This window comes from Electrophorus electricus, chromosome 22, assembly GCF_013358815.1.
Source record: "Electrophorus electricus isolate fEleEle1 chromosome 22, fEleEle1.pri, whole genome shotgun sequence".
Classification (NCBI taxonomy): Eukaryota; Metazoa; Chordata; class Actinopteri; order Gymnotiformes; family Gymnotidae; genus Electrophorus; species Electrophorus electricus.
This window is the reverse complement of record NC_049556.1, coordinates 7,482,549-7,501,612: the sequence shown is the minus strand read 5'-3', so window position 1 is coordinate 7,501,612 and position 19,064 is coordinate 7,482,549. Positions and strand designations below refer to the sequence as shown.

General features: G+C 40.4%; 1 protein-coding gene across 4 annotated transcripts; it reads right to left on the bottom strand.

Moving 5' to 3' along the window:
* Positions 1-1,764: 1,764 nt before the first annotated feature.
* Positions 1,765-17,453, bottom strand: kcng1 (potassium voltage-gated channel, subfamily G, member 1). 4 transcript variants are annotated; one of them, XM_027008321.2, is made up of 5 exons: positions 17,160-17,453; positions 14,628-14,688; positions 13,381-13,587; positions 5,637-6,512; positions 1,765-3,606 (listed from the first exon to the last, which is right to left on the bottom strand). In XM_027008321.2, exons 4-5 carry the CDS (start codon positions 6,438-6,440, stop codon positions 2,827-2,829), a joined length of 1,584 nt encoding a protein of 527 aa, XP_026864122.2. In that variant the 5' UTR covers positions 6,441-6,512; positions 13,381-13,587; positions 14,628-14,688; positions 17,160-17,453; the 3' UTR covers positions 1,765-2,826. The 4 variants fall into 4 exon arrangements, with proteins under 4 accessions (XP_026864122.2, XP_026864124.2, XP_026864123.2 ...); XM_027008323.2 differs by having other exon boundaries at positions 14,651-14,688; XM_027008322.2 differs by lacking the exon at positions 14,628-14,688.
* Between the last annotated feature and the right edge of the window lie 1,611 nt (positions 17,454-19,064).

Genomic DNA, 19,064 nt, shown 5'->3' with positions numbered 1-19,064 from the left:
ATGTATATCTGTTAAAATAAATATAAATTATTTTATTTTTTCATCAATTATTCCAGGCTTTTATAAGAGATAAGAAAATGGGCAGGAATGCATATGGGTGTACAGTACCCACTGAACACTTCTAAGAACTATTCTGACAGCAGAAACTGGACTCATACCAGGTAAGGTCAAGCAAGTCCATTTTCAGTCAGGCTTGACAAGAGTGCGAATTACACCCAAGCACTTAGACTGAAAACAAACAAACAAACAAAAACAGATGTTCATTAGTCGCTTCCTAAAGCTTCTAGTCTTTACCAGCGGGGGGGTGGTTGTCTCCACAGATTTTTGCCTGCCACATATGCCAGATACATAATAACTATAATCAATAAATATTCGTATTTGTGAACAATAAAAAGACCTGGCTGCTTCCCACAGGATAAAGAACCGCTGCTCCATACCTGGAAAATGACAAGCTCTTGGAAGGGACCAGTGGGCAACATTGGGACAAAAAGGTCTTTTGAAAGTCTATTGGAAATGTGATGCTGGGCAGTTTGAGGGAACTAACAAAGATGTAATGAACATATTAGAAGTAAAATAAATAAATAAATGCACTGGATGAACAGGTGAATTCATTCACCTATCTCATGAACAGGTACTTCATTTACTAAAGTGCAGCTTCTAAACTGAACATAATCAACGTTCTCTTTGGTAGCTATAATTTAAACATTTAAACATTTGTAGTGTGATTGGCTGTTTAGGTAGTTTTCATAGGAAATAAACGATTTGTTCTTGCACCCTCTCCTGGTGTGAACAAGTAATTGCTTTAGCTGGCAAATTACCAGCACACACCACTAATGAGCTGTAACTGCTGCTGGAAGAAACCCTGTCTCTTTTCATTGATGAGCAGAGAACACCATGTCACATTGGATAAGATATTCATGACTACAGCAGGACTTTAAGGTAACCGGGACACCTATTGCTGTAACTAGGGCACTCCAACGTCATACTGACTTCTGTGGGACAGCTCAAGATGAAGGCAGTGGTGCCTCCTCCCTGAAATAGGCTCAGCGTTAAATGTGCTCTGTTATTCATAAGTCTTTTATGTAAGTTTCTCAACATTGTCCTTGAGGTCCACCAGACCGTCCACAATTTTGCTCTAAACAAACTCCTAGGATGCCTGTACCAGGTATCTTAGTCGCTTGATTTCAGATTGATAGCTTCTTTGTCACATTTTGTGAGCAACATTTTTCCCCTTGGCTTCACTACATACCAGACTGATGACAAAGTCCATTTCATGCTGCGATGAGAAGAGGAGCGGGTTTCCCAGTCCGCATGCCGGCGCTGCACGTGTAACAAGCATGGTCGATACTCACTGCTCTTAGGCCACCTCAGGCATTTCAGGCCTCTAAAACACAGGTGCGCTGTGTAGGTGAATTCTCTTAAGTGCATCTGGTGGAGAAAACAAGTGAAAAGACATAATGCAAAACATAATGATAGGGAAAATAGTTCTAGGCTTCCAGCCAAAACAGTATTTCCATGGGATTCAAAGGATGCGTTTAATTTTCTGATATGCTTCAAAACCTGCTTTGCTATTTTAGAAAACAGATAGACTGCTTCTTGAGATATAACTTTATGTTAAACTCTGAAGATTTCTCCAGAGTTCAAAAGTACTTTGAGAAGCCATGGTAAGCATGCCTCTCCAGAGCTTTTTAAAAATATCATTAAAATGAAAATGCGCCCATGTTTGGGGTTTACAAAAAATTCTTAGATTTGGGAAATGAACAGTGAAAACTCATTTTGATTTCTGCTTGTCCTTTTTACTGATTACTTAAATCAGACTGATAAGTCTCATCTGGATTCTAAGTCATGTGCATATTGGATACATAATTCAACAGTTGAAATGACAGTTTCATAATGAGTTATGCGTTATTTCTGGAAATTTCCACTTTTCTGTCCAAAAAACAAAAGAAAGCAAAACCTTAGATTACAATTAGGTTTTTGTATCAGTATGTGTCACAATGCTGCCCTCTGGTGTTTAAATGAGATAAACGGGTTTGGACATGGACAGGGTAATCTACGAACATCGAAACCAAATAAATTAACCCGACATTACTCTGTGGAAAAATACTATAGTTAAACTAAGGTTAACACCATAGCACAGTAACTCGTCTCTGTATTTTTGAACATTTGTATCTTTGACAAACAAATTATTTGTTGTATGTGAAGAGTAAAATACACCAAAGGAAATCAAAACAAATTTATTGTCCGTATGCTATATATGTATTTAAGAAATTATTCAAAAAAAATAAATAAATTAAAAATAGTCCTATATAATTACCGGCAAAAAGTGACATTCCAAATAACTTCAAATCAATGTTCTTAATTACCACATTCTGGAAACTTACAATAATAGTAACACAAAGGAGTTACAATGATCTGGCTGTTTAAAATATATGGGGACAAGAGCTCCATTTAGACTTAAACTCATGCATCAAAGTCGTTAACATTTAGAAATAATTTGTTGAATCAAAAACATACACACACGGTAGGTTACTTTTTCCTTGATGCAACCACTTAAAAAAACCGAGTAGATTTATTAATAGTTAAGAGCAAAGGGACCTGCCTCCCTCGCCGGAACTGAGAAGGATAAAACTGGGAAACACTGACGCTAATTTTAACATGCGTTATGTTTTATGAGGTCGCTTATGTTTATGTGCACTGAAAAGCTCGGCGCACTTTGAGATTATTACGTTAAGCTTCAGGAGTGCTCTCTCACTTCGGATTTGATAAAGCAATGTCTCTAAACATGGTTGTCCTTGTCCACAGTATTCTCCAGTCATTCCTCTGTCAGTCATTTGCGTCTCTTGGATCAGACGAGGCGCTAGGGAAGAGGACGTCGCTTTCAAGTGACATATTGCTGCCGAGGCCAGCCATGCGGCTGCGCAGCATAAAGTGAGTCCGTCGCTGCAACAACCGCTGTTGCTCCTGCTTCAACTCGACGTAGGAACGCGAGAACGTGTGGAAGATTGACGTAACGGGGAAGGCCATGAGAAGAATCCCGCTGAGGATGCTACTCAGTGCGACCACCTGCCCGGGGATACTGCGCGGTACCATGTCACCATAACCAACCGTCGTCATGGTAATCACCGCCCACCAGTACGTGGCGGGTATGCTACTGAACTCTTGTGTGGCTGCCACCTCGTTCTCGATAAGGTAGAGGAGAGGCGAGAACAACGCAATGGCCACGCAGAGGAAGAGAAGCAACAAGCCAAATTCGCGAGTGCAGCGGCGCGCCGTCAGTCCAAGAGTTTGGAGCCCGAGCGAATGCCTCGCCAAACGCATCACGTAGAGGATGCGCAAAGCGCGCAGCACGCGCAGCACGAGGCCAACTTTGTCCAAGTAGCTGCTCCCCGATCCCAGCCTCTTCTCACCCGAAGAGGTACTGTCCACCACTAGCGTGATGTAGTAGGGCAAGATGGCTACGACGTCGATCAGGTTGAGCGGGCGCCGCAGGAAGGCCAGTTTACTGCGGTCTTGAATAAACCGCAGCGTGAATTCCAGCGAGAACCAGGCCACGCACACTGTCTCCACGATAAAGATGTTGTAGCACATCTGAGAACACTTTCCCTAAGACAGAGAATAAGAAGGATTAGTATTTTATCACTTAATTCAAATATTTCTAATTAATTAAGGCCATAGATCTAATGTGATCCTCACATATCATATCATTAACGCTATTATATATTCACTTGCTTGTACAGCTGAAGAAAAACCTCTGTCCAATACGTCAGGTTTCTCTGAAAACTTTCTGTACTTCACTACAATTTTGATTAGCTCTACATAATTTACTTCAGTACACATTATTCTCACATGGAATATAGAAACTTTGAGTATGAGAAACTTGAACAATTTGTATATATATATATATATATATATATATATATATATATATATATATATATATATATATATATATATATATATTTATTTATTTATTTATTTATTTTTATTTTATTTTTTTCTCTAGGATACTTTAGAGCAGGAGTTTTCTGGAGATCTGCCAACTTGCAGACTTTCGGATGTTATGAAGGTCATGATGAGGTGCGTTAGAGTTGGAAATAAACGATGCACTAGGGTTCATCTCGCGGCATTAGGGACCTAGCTTTTGTAGGTGCAATGCCAAGCAGAGACCAGCAGAGGGAAACAATACCACATGAGACCTGGCCAAGCACCCTGTTACATCCTCTTCCCACCACATTCAAATTCAAAACGTTTTCTACATTTCTCTCTGAATTGGTTTCTCCTCGCACACGTCTGTTTCTGTTTGTGCTCAGCAAATCCTGCCATTACAAACCAGCCTGTGATTGCACATTGTACTTTTCTCGAAAGTGACAAATGTGTTGTTTTCTTCCAGCGGCTGCATATGTGATGATTATTGCTTTGTGAATGCTAGCAATGACTAAGCATATTGAAATTCTAACAAGGTTTCCGAAGGTGAGGACGGAAATATTGTTATTAAGTGTCCTGCGGCACAAACAGACCACCTTGCACATAGGTGTACATTTCAGATAATGTATTTGTCCCTGTACTGCAGGAAATTGCAGTTGGCCTGCCTAGGCAAAGCCACCACATCCTAGCTGAGCTTTTGGTTTCCACTTTAACCCAAGCTCACTGCATTAGGAAACGAATCCCCACAAAGGCGGAAATGGCTTAAGTGGTGCCTAAGTGACAGAAGCATGCATAAACCTTTATCAAAATTGCTGTGGAAAGTTCATCAATTGAACATTCTAGGGTGTTCCTTTTTTTCAAATATTGGCTAATGTACAAGCTACAGCAAATTCCTTTAAACTCTGTGATCTGAGCGCAAGCAAATGTAAAGCAAAAAAAAAACACAAAAAAAACCAAAAAAAAACCCTATTTTGGCATTTTTCTTTTGGAGCTCAGAATGTTTGCATTATGCTCCAATTTAAACTCATACTGGAGGCATATCATGAAAGCACTCTAATAATCTCCCCGTGCTTGTTTTTGGAAGTGCTTTAGGCCTGTATACTGATGGTAGAAGGCGCCATTTGTACAGGTTTGATTCCCTTATTTATATGATTTTAGAATGTGGACAGTTTCTTTCAAGGCAGTGCAATGTTCAAATTCTAATTGAAAATGATGGGTCCTGCCTTGCTGCTTAGCAGAGGGCAGTCACACTAATAAGTCCTCTGACTGATGCCACCCCAGATAACGAGCCTCTAAATTCAATTAGCAACAGAGGTTGCTAAATGTGTGAGTCTGTAACTGCAGCACATTAGTTCTGGTTTAAGATCATCTGACGTTGCAATGTGCCTGTGTTGTAGCAGTGGATCTGTTCTTAGAAAGGCTATGCCTCCTTTTTTTCAGAGTCCTTTTTAAAATGTTGAATCAACATATTAGCATTGGTTGTACAGTTAAAGGCTGACTTTGTGTAAAATATCAGATAAGCCCCAAATCTAGTTTGATTAAATTTAAAAGGAGCCTTGATTACATAAGAGAGATGCTTTCTATATTGATTCTAGCAGGCATCGTTTGTACAGGTCTGACATATAACCAAGTAATACAGTTTGTAGTCGCTTCAAAAAGTGATCTAAAATTGAAAACCACGGTTCAGTTCTTCTGCAGTGCTCACTCACCGCTTCCTCCTCCACCCTCATGGCGGGCATGGTGCTAATGGAGAGGTTCACAGCCGTGATGGTGACAAACAACACAGAGAGGCAGGCGAAGATCTTTCCAGGCAGGCCTGAGTGCGGCCTCTCTACCATGTCCCTGAGCTTGGCCATGCAGCGGGCCAGCCGTGAGCCCCCACGGCCGCCTTCGCTCTGCTCGTCCGCCTCCTCCTCTTCTTCGTCCTCCTCCTCCTCGGCGGCGGCACGCTCCAGTTCATCGCACTCCTCGGCACGCTGGAGTAGGCGCCGGCGGCAACACCACTCCAGACTCTCCTCGGGCACACCCCAGTAGAGCAGCTCGTCGCGGAAGGAGAGGGCGCACGTGTTGCGAAGCGCACGCAGCCGGCCAGCACGCAGGAACGTCAGGATGGCTCGGAAGGCGCACGGGCTGCGGTCAAAAAAGAACTCGTTGTGTGCCACGTCGTAGTCGTCGCACACGCGCATGATCTCATCAAAGCTGCTGCACAGTCTCAGCCGGCCCAGGCGTGACAGCGGGAACTCCTCCAGCGTGCTCCACGGCAGGCGGTAACGCAAGCCACCCACGTTGATGATGGCATGTGGACGCTGTGCACTGGCTGGGGCCCCGCCCGGGGCGTTCGCCCTCGAACCGTCGCCGGTGGGGGTCACCGCAAGGAGACGCTGAGCCCGCTTATAGTAGACGCCCTTAAGAGCCTCCTGCTCCTGGACAGGTGGTGGGTTTATGGAGTTGTCTGAGGTGCAGCTAAGGGCGCTGTAGTCATAGTCAGAGCCATCGCCAGCCAGCAAAGTCATCTTTCACCCGGCCACCTGCTCCTCAGGGCGGATCACATGCCAGTCCGCCAGCCCTCACATGCTGGTCCTGACCTGAACAACACCACAGCTGGTCTCAGTCAACTGAATACTAGCAAGAAGGATACCAACATTTTTGCACATATACACATTAGCAGTTTACAGACTTACAGGCTATAGAATAGTTGGCATTATTTTTTCTTTAACCTTAATTTGTTTGGGAGTATAACAAACGGTTTCAATGGAAAACCAAGTTTCTTTGGTAACAGAATAGGAACTACTGTTTTGTATGGAATATATTAACAGAAAGTGAAATTATGTGAATTATTGTTCCACAGTAACTGATCTTCTATTGAAAACATTCATTTAATTCATTCAACATTGTTAAAGTACAGAAAAACAACTGTACATAAGCCTTTACCTGTTCACCTGCAGTTACAAGTAGGGCAAGCCCAATTCTTATGGTCCCTATACAGCGAAATCCTCAGTTGAATTAAGCCCATTCATTACAGTCCCCATACACCAAAATCCTCAAGGTGCTGAATTAACACCTGCAGAGTTCAGTCCAGCTGGATACAAATGAAATCTGTGAGTCATTTCTGCTGTTTGCATGTGTAGATAGTGCAGATGCTAAACATACTAAATCATATGTTCAGCCTGTGCTAATATACAACAGCTAAAATTGTGCTAGGATATGTGTAAAATGTAGCACCACATTAACATAGGACTAAGGAAGAAAATGTTCTCCTGACTTAAAGGGGACCAGTCACAGGGGAATTTATGATGTTTTAAAAAACATGACATTTTTGAGATACTGAACAATTTTATAGCAATGCTAAAAATGTGTCATTGTCCACAACTCCCGGACTATGCTGTTTCCATTTAGTGAGCATATGGCTCTGACGTCACTGTAGGACAGAGTCAGTGTTGATTTCTGGGAGTTGCTATAGACAACATGATGTCATTGGTCTGTTTTTTGTTTACTGCTTTTGTCAAAGGTCATATCCAACCATTCCTCTTCAATATAATTTCATTTGGGTCACTGTGTATTTACTACAAGGCTAAAGACAGACTAAAGGCTGACAGTTTATGTTTGATCTCCTTATTTAACAGTTAAGTAATAAACTAGATAAACATTCCAAATAAAGTGAATTTTTCAGTCAAGGGCATTCTTGTCTTTGTTTGGAATATCAACAGGTATGGTTTCTAATTTGTTCTGTGAAGAGTTTGATAATATAAATATACAATTTTATTATTACAAATATGTTATACCTTAAGATATGTTTCTGTTAAAAGATGTTAATAAATAGTGCAGACAAGTCCTTATATATTTAAGATTCTTGTAAACAGCCTTTTCCAAAAACATTAAGATCTTACCACAGAGCTGAGGTGTTCCACAAAGTAGACCAGTATATTTTCATTGTCAAAGACTGAATGCCACCTTGTTTGTCCAGTGAAACTCTAATTACCTAGCCAAAAGAGCCCATAGCTCAGACACCTAATGGTATTACAATGAGTGCATGGCCTCAGATGAGTGCACCAAAAAACACTATTTTGATGGCCACCACTGCCACATTAACACAATTACTAATGGCTTTTTAGGTAGCAGGCTATGACTCAACAAATATGAAGTCTATAGAATATGACAACTTCTTCCCTGATTTTTAAAATAATAATAGTAACAACAACAACCATAATAACAATGCATTATTATTACTACTAGTCATTATTATTATTATTATTATTATTATTATTATTATTATTATTATTATTAGCATTTAAAATAGCCAACGAGTTGTAAGATTGAACTAATGCACTTGTTGCCACAGAGGGACCACAGGACTGGCACAGGTGGAGATTTCTATTTCAGGAGCTCTGCTCTGCTTGCTTCACACTTATGGATGTGTGTGGTTGTGGTTTTGTTAGCTGTATGCTGGCCGCAAACCACAGTGAGTAGTACCTAGCAGGAAACAATTAGTCTTGCATTTAGTAATCAGGATCTTTTCACCAGTGTTGCTGGCCTCTAGGTCAGGCCAAGAGTCACAGACTAGTTCTCACGCAGCTGTGAACACCACACTAGATCTGCACTGAAGCACTGAACATTAACACCCTGTGATGCATAAGGTGACACTTATACAAGTGAACTTTATAGAACAAGTTTGTAGGATATTAGCACAATTCTGTTTGCAAAATAGAATATACCAGGACCAGCAAAATGCGCACAAAGGTTTTGTTTTATATTTCATTTCGATTTCTGTATCTATGCTTCATTTGATCTGCGTTGATCTACACCCCAATTGATATTAACGTTGTGCAACAATCATAACAGACTCAAATTATCGTGTACATACATACATCTTATCAGCAGCGAAAGCGAAGGAAGGCATTTCTCGCGGCTGCAGTTCCACCGTTTCCACTGGCCTGTGTCCAAACTAATTAAATCAATTGCTGTGATTAAAACGCCGTACGTTCACAAGTCACAAATTAGTGGCTGTGCCCCTGTGCGGTCGCGATCCAATCAGAACAAGACGGGGGCTCTCGGCTGCCTAAAACCAGGGCGGGAGTGCGTCACCGGGATGCTTATTAAGCACCTGCAATGTCAGTCATTGCCGGATAATGATTACGCTTGGCCCTTTGTGTCTGGCATGTCAAAAGAAGGTCCCGCTCTGCTGGGGAGGATCAGCTGGCGAGATCCGCTCTCGCTGCTCGTACCCACGCCAGATTCGGGCCCCGCGGAGGGCCGCACACAAGAGCAACGATAAGACAGGAATAATTAAGTGGGAAAGGGCGGGGGGCTACGCCGGCACGGTGCCCTGATGTGTGCGTTGGGCTAGCCGAGAAGAGATCTCTTCTGGCATCTTGATTAAGAGAACCGAAAATGATCAAGCGGTTGAAAAAGTATGCCATTGCGTGTTTGTGGTTTTGCATGTCCCGTTTGTTGTGCGGGTTAAATATAAGGTCGTTGGATGGATGGAACACTTGGACATCCTCTTCGTTTTCCATACATGTATGCAAAAATAAAAAAGCAAATTAAATAGCCATATTTACAGTTTGCCACATGACTCCCTCTTGGATGAAAGATTAAACTGAAAATGTCGCAATTTCATTTAAATTTTCATTCAGGCAGAATATTTACGCATGTGTATGTAAAACGAAATGGCAACTGTGGGTTGCATTTTCATTTTATTGTTTTAATGATATCCTTTTTGACTGGATTTTCTTGCCATAATTCTCTCTCTCTCTCTCTCTCTCTCTCTCTCTCTCTCTCTCTCTCTCTCTCTCTCTCTCTCTCTCTCTCTCTCTCTCTCTCTCTCTCTCTCTCCCAGCAACAGTGTGATCACAGCTTTGCTCCAGGGCTTATTCTCCAGATTGCCTCTGACTCACAGAATTGATTCTGTCTAAACCAGGACAAGCATACCTTCCAACCCTACATTGCTGACTTCTGGTACTCTATAAAGCGACTGTGCATAAATCGACTTCAAAAATGGCTCAGTGTTTATGGCACCATCTCATACAAGTCAGACACTATCTACTGTTTACCCAATGTGCAAATTGCTTCCCTGAAATTGCTAGTTCATGTAAAACTTTTGAACAGTTCTGTTTTTGAACAGTCCAGTTGGTTCAATATTTAAATTGTATGTAAATCTAGGCTGTCAGTGTTTGGAAGTCTAGCTATTTGACATTCAGAGAACAGTTGACTAAATGATTACAGGCTTCTGTGCATGTTGAGATGTGTTTGTAACCCCGTGACTGTTTCTGCATGTGTGAAAGTGCCAGTGCTGTTAGAAATTCATTAAGCATATGATGTGATGTGACTTCAAAGATGCATCATATCCCAAAACATATTTTTAGAGTATTCAGTGCATACTAAATTCACGGAAAATATTGGAGATGCTGCATACCATCATGTTTTGCTAATGAAGAAGATGATGTTTGATTTCAGGCAATAATACAGTAGATGAAACATTCATATCTAGTCAACATTTGTATAGTTTGTATATCAGTGCATAATATGTTTATTAAACTGGAATAACATAAAATCAAATTCAGAAATGTGTGTGTGTTTGTGCACTTTTATGGTCATGGTACTCACCAATATCCTACCAGGGTAGTGCAGCTGCATCTGGAATAACTTCTGATTAATATGTAGTACACTTATCAGATTATTAGAACATCTGGAATAATTTCTGACTAATATTTATTATGCTTATCAGATTATTGTAATATCCAGAATAATCTCTCACTAATGTGTATTATTACACTTATCAGATTATTGTAATATCTGGCAGATTTTGGCAGGATACCTGTGTGTAAGGATTTTATTAGTATTCATCCAGGCATAATAGTCATAAAATGTAGGTCTATGGTACGGGCAGGTAGTTAAATTCAAAGCATATGCACATTCCGAATCCAATTACTCACACACACACACACACACAAAAAAAAAAAAAAAATCAGGCAAGGGAAAGCCTAACAATAACCAAATCGCTAGGAGCTAGGAGACCACAAGATACAACAAGGATCAGCAATGCATGTGATGCATAAAGCTAGAGCAACTAAAAACAGTAGTGTTTCAGAAAATGCTGATGAGTGTGAAGACTGCAACAGTGAAGGGGAAATGGAGGCAGTCTGGTCCAAGGCCATGAAATAGCAAGCAAAGCCTAGAGGGAAGCCTCCCAGACACAACTGTCCATAACTAATATCAGGTCTAAGCATTCAGGTGTCAGTCTAAGTAACATACTGCCCATTGTCTAGAACATCGTCTCTAACAGGTCACAGCATTCTCGCAGCTAAACCAAATCTTCACTTCAGATTTTCTGGCAGTGCCAATACTTTGGATAATCGAGTTAGACATCATCCATTACATCTATTGCACTGCTTTTGGTTTGTCATATTGGAAGCTGAAACGCTATCCATTTGGTGACCATGTGAGCACCCTCCAGTTTCTGCCCGTTTCTGACAACACTTGGCAACCCTGGCCCCCCCCCCTCCCACGCATCTCATGCTCTGCTCTGGTGCCTCCCACCCATCCGGCTCCGCTGCCTTGTTTTGCATCCTGGATATTTTCCTTCTCTTGGCTTGACTTCTGCATTCCCCTTTCCTGCCCACCAAAGTGCCCTTTCCCTCTGGCAGCTCCTCCAGGAGCTGGGCTTTAGGCTGGAGGACTCTGCTTTTCTCTCACCCTGGAGTGTGTGCTTGTCTGAAGATGCCTGTCGTTCTTCTGTAAGTGCCCTTGATAAGATGTATCAGATTTTTCTGCCTGAGCTGTCCTCACCACCTATCTTAATTTTGATGCTGTTCCTGGCTTTACACTCACAAAAAATGGGTGAAAAAAATATCTAGGTAAACTGAAGAGGGAATAATTTCATTTTAACCAAATGCAGTACTAACTAAGTTCAATCAAGAGGGGCTTGTCCAGGGTAAATGGAAAACGACATGGTATGCACACAGTGTCTCTCCACTCTGATGGAAAGTACTGCAAATGCATTGATTTTCAGTCCCACTGAGCCCATGTAGAGCTCTGACACATCGCTGGACCTCGGGGCAGTCATTTACATCTTTTGAGCTATGTCTTCTCTTGTCCTGTCCTGGTTCTCTCTCTCTCTCTCTCTCTCTCTCTCTCTCTCTCTCTCTCTCTCTCTCTCTCTCTCCCAGTTTATATATATATATATATATATATATATATATATATACACACACACACACACACACACACACACATCCACACTCTCAAAAAGTTTCAAACATAGAAGTATTGGGGTCTGAAAATGCCTGTCTAGATCACAAGTCTAAATTACATTGTAGGACCTTTGCCTGTACCAGCACTGGCAGATAAAGAACGAACAGATAAAGAAAAAAAAAACAGATTTTAGATTTTTTTATGGGTGGATTTAATAAATCAGTGCATATATTAAAACAATGACATTGCATTCTATAACATTCCATAATTGTTGTCTCAGGTTTCACCATGGTCCACTGTGGGCAAAGGAGCATTTGAACCTTAGCCACAGTGCTGATTCAGGCTAATTCCAGAGTTCATTATCTTATATAAAACTTCATAAAAATTAGTTTAGTTTAGATAACTGACAAATCAATAAGAACATAAATAAAATATTATTCGAATTGAATATAATTAATCATTTCAACTTTACAGTAAAAATAATGATTATTATTGCTGGGTACAAAAAATAATGCAGAAATTAATAATATAGGAAAGTCCTTTTGATACATAGTTGTCCCTTTGCAGAGAACGGTTAGGGGCTGGACAAATGATTAAACTCAAGTTGTATTTGACTGCACCGGCTCTGTACAGTGTTGTTGAAGTATTCAATGTTGTCCCAGCTTGCTGCCAGAGTCAGTAGTTGATTTTAACATGTTTTGGCTGTCTATGGTTTTAATTTTTCAGCCTCACAATGGCCAGTTTCACTGGTCCTGACACATTTTTGCTGCTGTTGTTATTCTTTGTTATTTCTATAGGTTGTGTGTAGTCATATTTATTATGGTAAAAATTGTATTATCACTGGCCAGTTTGTATATGGATGCAACTGCAATTGCAAAATAGTTAGGGCAGTTACTGAAATTACACACACACACACACAAACACACACACACACACACACACACACACACGCACACACGCATGCACGCACACTTATGCCAGTTATCCTTCTCTTTTTGTATGCATATTATCAGGGTTATGCCTAGTAGAATACGATAGGGGCTGTCTAAAAAGCATCTGTTCAAAATGTTTGAGTGATCCATGACATTCACTAAACATAACTTTTTTCTCTCTTCTTTCTCATTTCTTTCTCTCTTTCTGGTGTATTTTCATAATTTCAAATATAGATCATAGGGCTGCACTCATCCAGACCTCAATTTGAATTACATAAGTATTACATAAGATTTTTTGCCACCAACTGTATGCATTACCACAAATTATTACCCATTTATCGTCCATCTTCATTGCACTATGCAGGCGCGGGCCAGTGAGCTCATAGCTTTCTCTGCGGTAAAGCTCCATTATGTCAAAGCACTTCCAGGAATCAAGAGCATAGTGGTCTGTGGAGGAACACAGTGCCTCGAGAGTGATGTCGCTGATGCTGGCTGAGTGTTCAAGTTAATCTCTTCATCGGCTTTGCTCAGCAGGCATCTGAGGGACGGCATAGAGGAGGACATGCATAGGCAGGGAATAAAAAGAAGACATAGAGAAGAGCTGAGCAGATCACGGTTTTGGGTGGGGCGGTGGTGGGCAGCAGGACATCCAGAATTGCTGGATGGTGTCAATGACCTTTCAAGGAGACAGGAGGGTACAGGAGGATCTCTGTTCTCATCAAATGTCAAACAGGTGAAGAACAGATGAGTTCTGTGGGCATGGTAGGAATGGTTGTAACCTGTGGCGCTAGTGAGGAATGGTCTTGAGGAAGTGGTGAGGAATGGTTGAGTCCTGTGGGAGTGGTGAGGAATGGTTGAGTCCTGTGGGAGTGGTGAAGAATGACTGAGTCCTGTAAGTGTGGTGAGGAGTGCTTGAGTCCTGTGGGTGTGGTGAGGAATGGTTGTATCCTAGGGGTGTGGTGAGGAATGGTTGAATCCTAGGGGTGTGGTGAGGAATGGCTAAGTTCTGTGGGTGTGGTGAGGAATGGTTGAATCCTAGGGGTGTGGTGAGGAATGGTTGAGTCCTGTGGGTGTGGTGAGGAATGGTTGAATCCTAGGGCTGTGGTGAGGAATCGTTGAGTCCTGTGGGTGTGGTGATGAAATGGTTGAATCGTAGGGGTGTGGTGAGGAATGTTTGAGTCCTGTAGGTGTGGTGATCAGTAATATTTGGAAGGTGGGCTGAGGTGGTCCCTGAGATTGGTCCCCACTGCGAACCCACAGACGTCTTCAAAACAGAGTTTCCACTGTCTGCCATATAATTGCATACTACCAAACTTGTTTAATAACTCAGTAATCATTTACTGACTGTAGTGACTTTCCTATAAAGCTAAGTAAAGGGGTGTGAGAGGGTGTGCACATTTTAGAACACAGCAATAGTAAAATTTAAAAACCATAGCTTAATGTCCAAATATATACCTGACAAGATCAGTAAAAAAATTTATTAGGTTTACCAGATATCAAACAATAGGTTTATCTCAAATAAATCAACATAATTTGGAAAAGCTTGAAAAAACTCACTGCATAATAAAACTCTATTACCTTAACAGGGTGTCATGACCCACCTGCCCATATCACGATGAGCTGTGAAGATCTAAAACAACTGAGAACAATGAGCAATAATTACTATTATAATTGCTATAAAGATAATTTGTTAAAATCAATAAAATTAGCTCTAAGCCAAATAACCAGCCTGCAGAATGTCTGTGGAGATGAACCTTTATAAGCTTGCAGTAAAATTTCAAATGAATTGGCTGTTATTGACTCAGTATCATTGTTTGCTTGGTAAATGGACATAGGAGAATGCGAGGGTGTGCATGTCAGAGTTTTCATTATGTAAGAACACTAAGATCATATAGCAAGATGGCAGAGCCAGTTTAAATCAACGTCAACACTTTGTCTTATAGTTAAATGGAACATTCAGCTGGTAAGGCTTTGGCAAACTGGACATTCAATCTGAACTGAACAAAGACAACACTGTCTCCATCACAATTGTACTCACAGATATGTGGGAAAAACAACATGTGGGCCACAACCTGCTCAAGAAAGGAGTGATCCCTAAAATGGCATTGTTCTATATAGTCACAGAAAACAGCTTAGGTGGTATGCATGGCAGTGTATGCTGGTTTTATCTATCATGCTGCCATGTGTGGTGTGTGCATGTCTATAAGTTAGCATACATTCGCCAGTTGTGTCTCCGGAGAGCTGATCTATGATCAGCATGCTGAGATTGACTCTACTCAGACCATGTCAGTGACCTGGTTCAAAGATGGCTACTGAATCACTCCCTTTTACTTCAACTCAACTAATTTTCTTCTCATTTATTTCCATACTTCAAATTCATGATGTGAAAATAGTAATCGCCTCTAACCTCAAGATAGCCATTAGAGTTATAGTCCTATAGCCACATAATGGCAATATAGCACTCAGAGGGATTCAGATTGATATCCTGGCAAACTCTTCATCCCCTTAGACTAATGTATAGCAACAGGAATACTGTCAGACAGTGTCTCTCTGACTGATGAGCAGAGTATATGATCTCCTAGGGAGAAAACCTGCTGATAATTCATACCCGTCAAAGTTAAAGCTACTTCAGATCAGGTCCTGCCAAAAATGTAATTACATAGTGCCTTTGGATTAACACAAGTTACAATGTTTATTATGGAAACTGCAACAAAGATTCAGAGGCATTGCGAGGAAAATTTAGATATATTACTTTCAGCTGAGAACAAATATAGCTCAGGTGGACTTGTTAATTTCCCTTTCCGTTTGGTTGCTCAGAAAGACCTTGATAAGAAGAAAATTGTGTTCACTAGTGCATATGCCATTGTTCTGATTTAGTATGCCTGTTAAAGATAACTTTATCCTACTGTTCAACTGATGAATCTCAGAAAAGTGCTTGAAAAGAACTAACCATTTTTCATTTGACAGGAAAAATGATGTTTGCAGCCTACCACCTTGAAAGCTATTTTAGCAGTGTTAATTAGTTTTTAGTTCTTTAACCTTTGAATTTCCTATTTTCACTGGATCTAAGAAGAACTAACAGCACAAACTATTAAGCACTGACAATCAAGACATTATTGATACTTAATTACTTATTTATCTTATGAACTTGTTGTGAGTGCTCCTAATAATAATACCAGTTTAGTAGCCTTTTATCATGTGAAAGCAGACAAGGTAGAAAACCTATTCAAACCACCAGCCAAAATATTTCCAAATCACTAGCACCGGTCTGATCAGATGTATTGTTTTCTTCCACCTGGAGCTATTTTTATTAAATCAATGTAGTGATAAATATAGTCATAATGATGTAATATAGAAAACCTACATCATCAAGCGCAGCAAAGTTCTGATATTAATCTACACCCATATGGTATGTTTATGTACTTTTGAGGTACAAGCTGATTATACCACAAGTATAGCATAGGTGGTTGCAATATATGTCATGTTATAGCTGATTTTATGATAAGGTGATTATTACGGGTGCAACAATAAGATTTATGTTCTCATTTATGTGATTCAACTCATAAAATCACTTGACTTAATATGTCTTAAAATGTGATCAATGATAAATATACTTAAACAAATTTGTTACAGAAATAAATCTGTTACTCTTATGTGCAAGTCTGTGATTCTCTTTGAAAACCAGATTTTATGAATACATTTTGAATTCCAACTTAATACATGAATGATTAGATTGAAAAAGATTAATTCAGTTACCAGATAACGGCGTGCTCATATTTATCATTAGATTAAGTCTGTGGCGCGCAGACATGGTGTAATGAAAAGGTCAAGTGAGCAGACTCACACTTCCTTGCATTTGTAATACAGTGCCCAGCACTGTAGGCTATGCTTTTTTTGCATATATAAACACATTACATACTAGCACAGTGCACAAGAAAGCAACACAAAATTTTCTATGGCAGTATTCTCACTTATCAAAATCAAAATTTTCTGTCCTACTTTGGCATTTTAGATGCATGTTTACTCTGCAAAATTAAAAGTGATTTTTCTGTAACTAAAAAAACTGAAAGCAAACCCTCGAGAGCAAGCACATCAGTTTAAAATACTTACCGCAGTTTTGGGTTAGTTCACCTGCAGCTTATCATGTTCATGGTGTTTGGAAATCAGCAGTAAATGAAGCGCAGAGAGAACGCTGGGGGACAGAGGGAGATGAGCCAAGAGACGGTCAGGAGACGATCAAGAGACGAACAGGAGGCAAGCAGGAGACGACATGAGCTGCAGTTCAGAGCTCCAGCTCCACGTCATCTGAGAACAAGCGCTGCGTTTCAGGAGTGCTACCAGCACACTGCCTGAACATGAGCAACAGGCTACAGCGACCTACTCCTCCTCCCCCCCCCACTCCATTCTCACACACACACGCGCGCACTCAAACACACACTCACTCGCATGCACACACATACACAGCTCCAAGCTCTGACATCAGTGGTGGGATGTGCCATTAAGCGCTTTGGAGAGAAATCCATAGCAACCAGCCTGCAGCCAGTGGAGGATTCCCTCCTTCAAACAGGGCTAATCACTGCAGGTTTTTTTTTTTGTTGGTTTTTTTTGAGCTTCTGCTTGATATATGTTTCAGTATGGAGCTGTATGGACTGCTCTCTCACTGAGAGAACAAACCCTTGTGTGGCTCGTCCAGTTCGTGATGTTTCGCACATTCTCCACCATACCAGCTCAACCACCACTTTCTACAAAATTAGATTGGCGTGTATAGGAGCATGTATGAGGTTGGTTTACTGTGCTGCAAAGGAAGACCCCAAGAGCCAAATAATTCATCTACTCCACAAAGAGATTTTCTTTCCACCAGACAGTCCTATCAGGTACATTTTAACACTAAGTTTTTTTAAGTGTTTGCTGTAGAACTGTGAAAACAATGCAAGTTTTTATCCCTAGATATATTTGTGGGGCTTCAGCTACAGCAGAAGAGTCGATTTATTTGTTTTCTGAAATACATTCCTTTTTCCTTTCAAAGGTTTGTTGACCTTCAGCAAGCAAGGTGATGAATAATGCTTGCATTTATTTAAAAATAAAAAAAGCATATATTACATATTAATTTACCACAGCTTATACCAATATACTTATACTATACCACAGCTTATACGAATACATTTATATGTTGTCTTTTAACCCATTTTGCATGTTGATGGTTTATTAATTCAGAAGTGTTGAATTTTATCGCTCTTCATATTTAAGCAATCATGAATAATTTTGATAAAGATTGTTGTAGTGTTGTCGTAGTATTTTAGGTTTGTTGCTTGGGGGTCTGACAAAGTATGCAGAGACATGAAAATGGAAAGGAAATAGTTCAATGGTGTTTAGTATGCTCAGCACGTACAACGATCCACTCCCAGGCATTATCTCTGAAACACAGTATCGTCTGCATTCGTCGTCATTATTTCCTATTGAACCCTCTGCCTTACACTGTATGGACTTGGTATGGACTATGGACTTTGAAAGTCAGTTGGCACCAATTACATTTACTTGAAGGCTAACAATTATTTCAATAGCAGTTCAAAAAGACACACTCTGGATCCGCAGAGCTCTCGTCTCTCATTGACTTTGTAGTGGCTTAAGCTAGTAAGAATAAAGAAAAGAAAAATGCTGTAGCTGCAGTATGAAAATGCTATACTTGAAATCAATATCTCGTGGTGAATTATCAACATGCCAAACAATCACAACTGGTTTCCTCTGGTCATGATTATCAAAATGAAGAGAGATGCAATAAAGAACTTGATAAATGCGTTTATGAGGTCATCAAGATTCATACTTGAATAGTAATGGCGCAATTGAGTTTTATTACACTATTAGTTATTATTTGCAATTCCAGACAAGTAATAATAACATAATAATAATCTGAACAACTATATTCTGAATGCCAGTTATATGGGGCATTAAAGTGGTTTTCAGGTCAGGTAGTCTTTAACTAATCAGGTCTACAGAATAATAGAGAAACAATGACAG

What these genes read in the sequence shown, in the direction of transcription:
- kcng1 (XM_027008321.2), bottom strand. Translation starts at nt 6,440, where the DNA reads ATGACTTTGCTGGCTGGCGATGGCTCTGACTATGACTACAGCGCCCTT. An exon ending in TGAGGGTGGAGGAGGAAGCG is followed by an intron (nt 3,607 to 5,636) that starts GTGAGTGAGCAC and finishes TCTCTGTCTTAG; the next exon opens with GGAAAGTGTTCTCAGATGTG.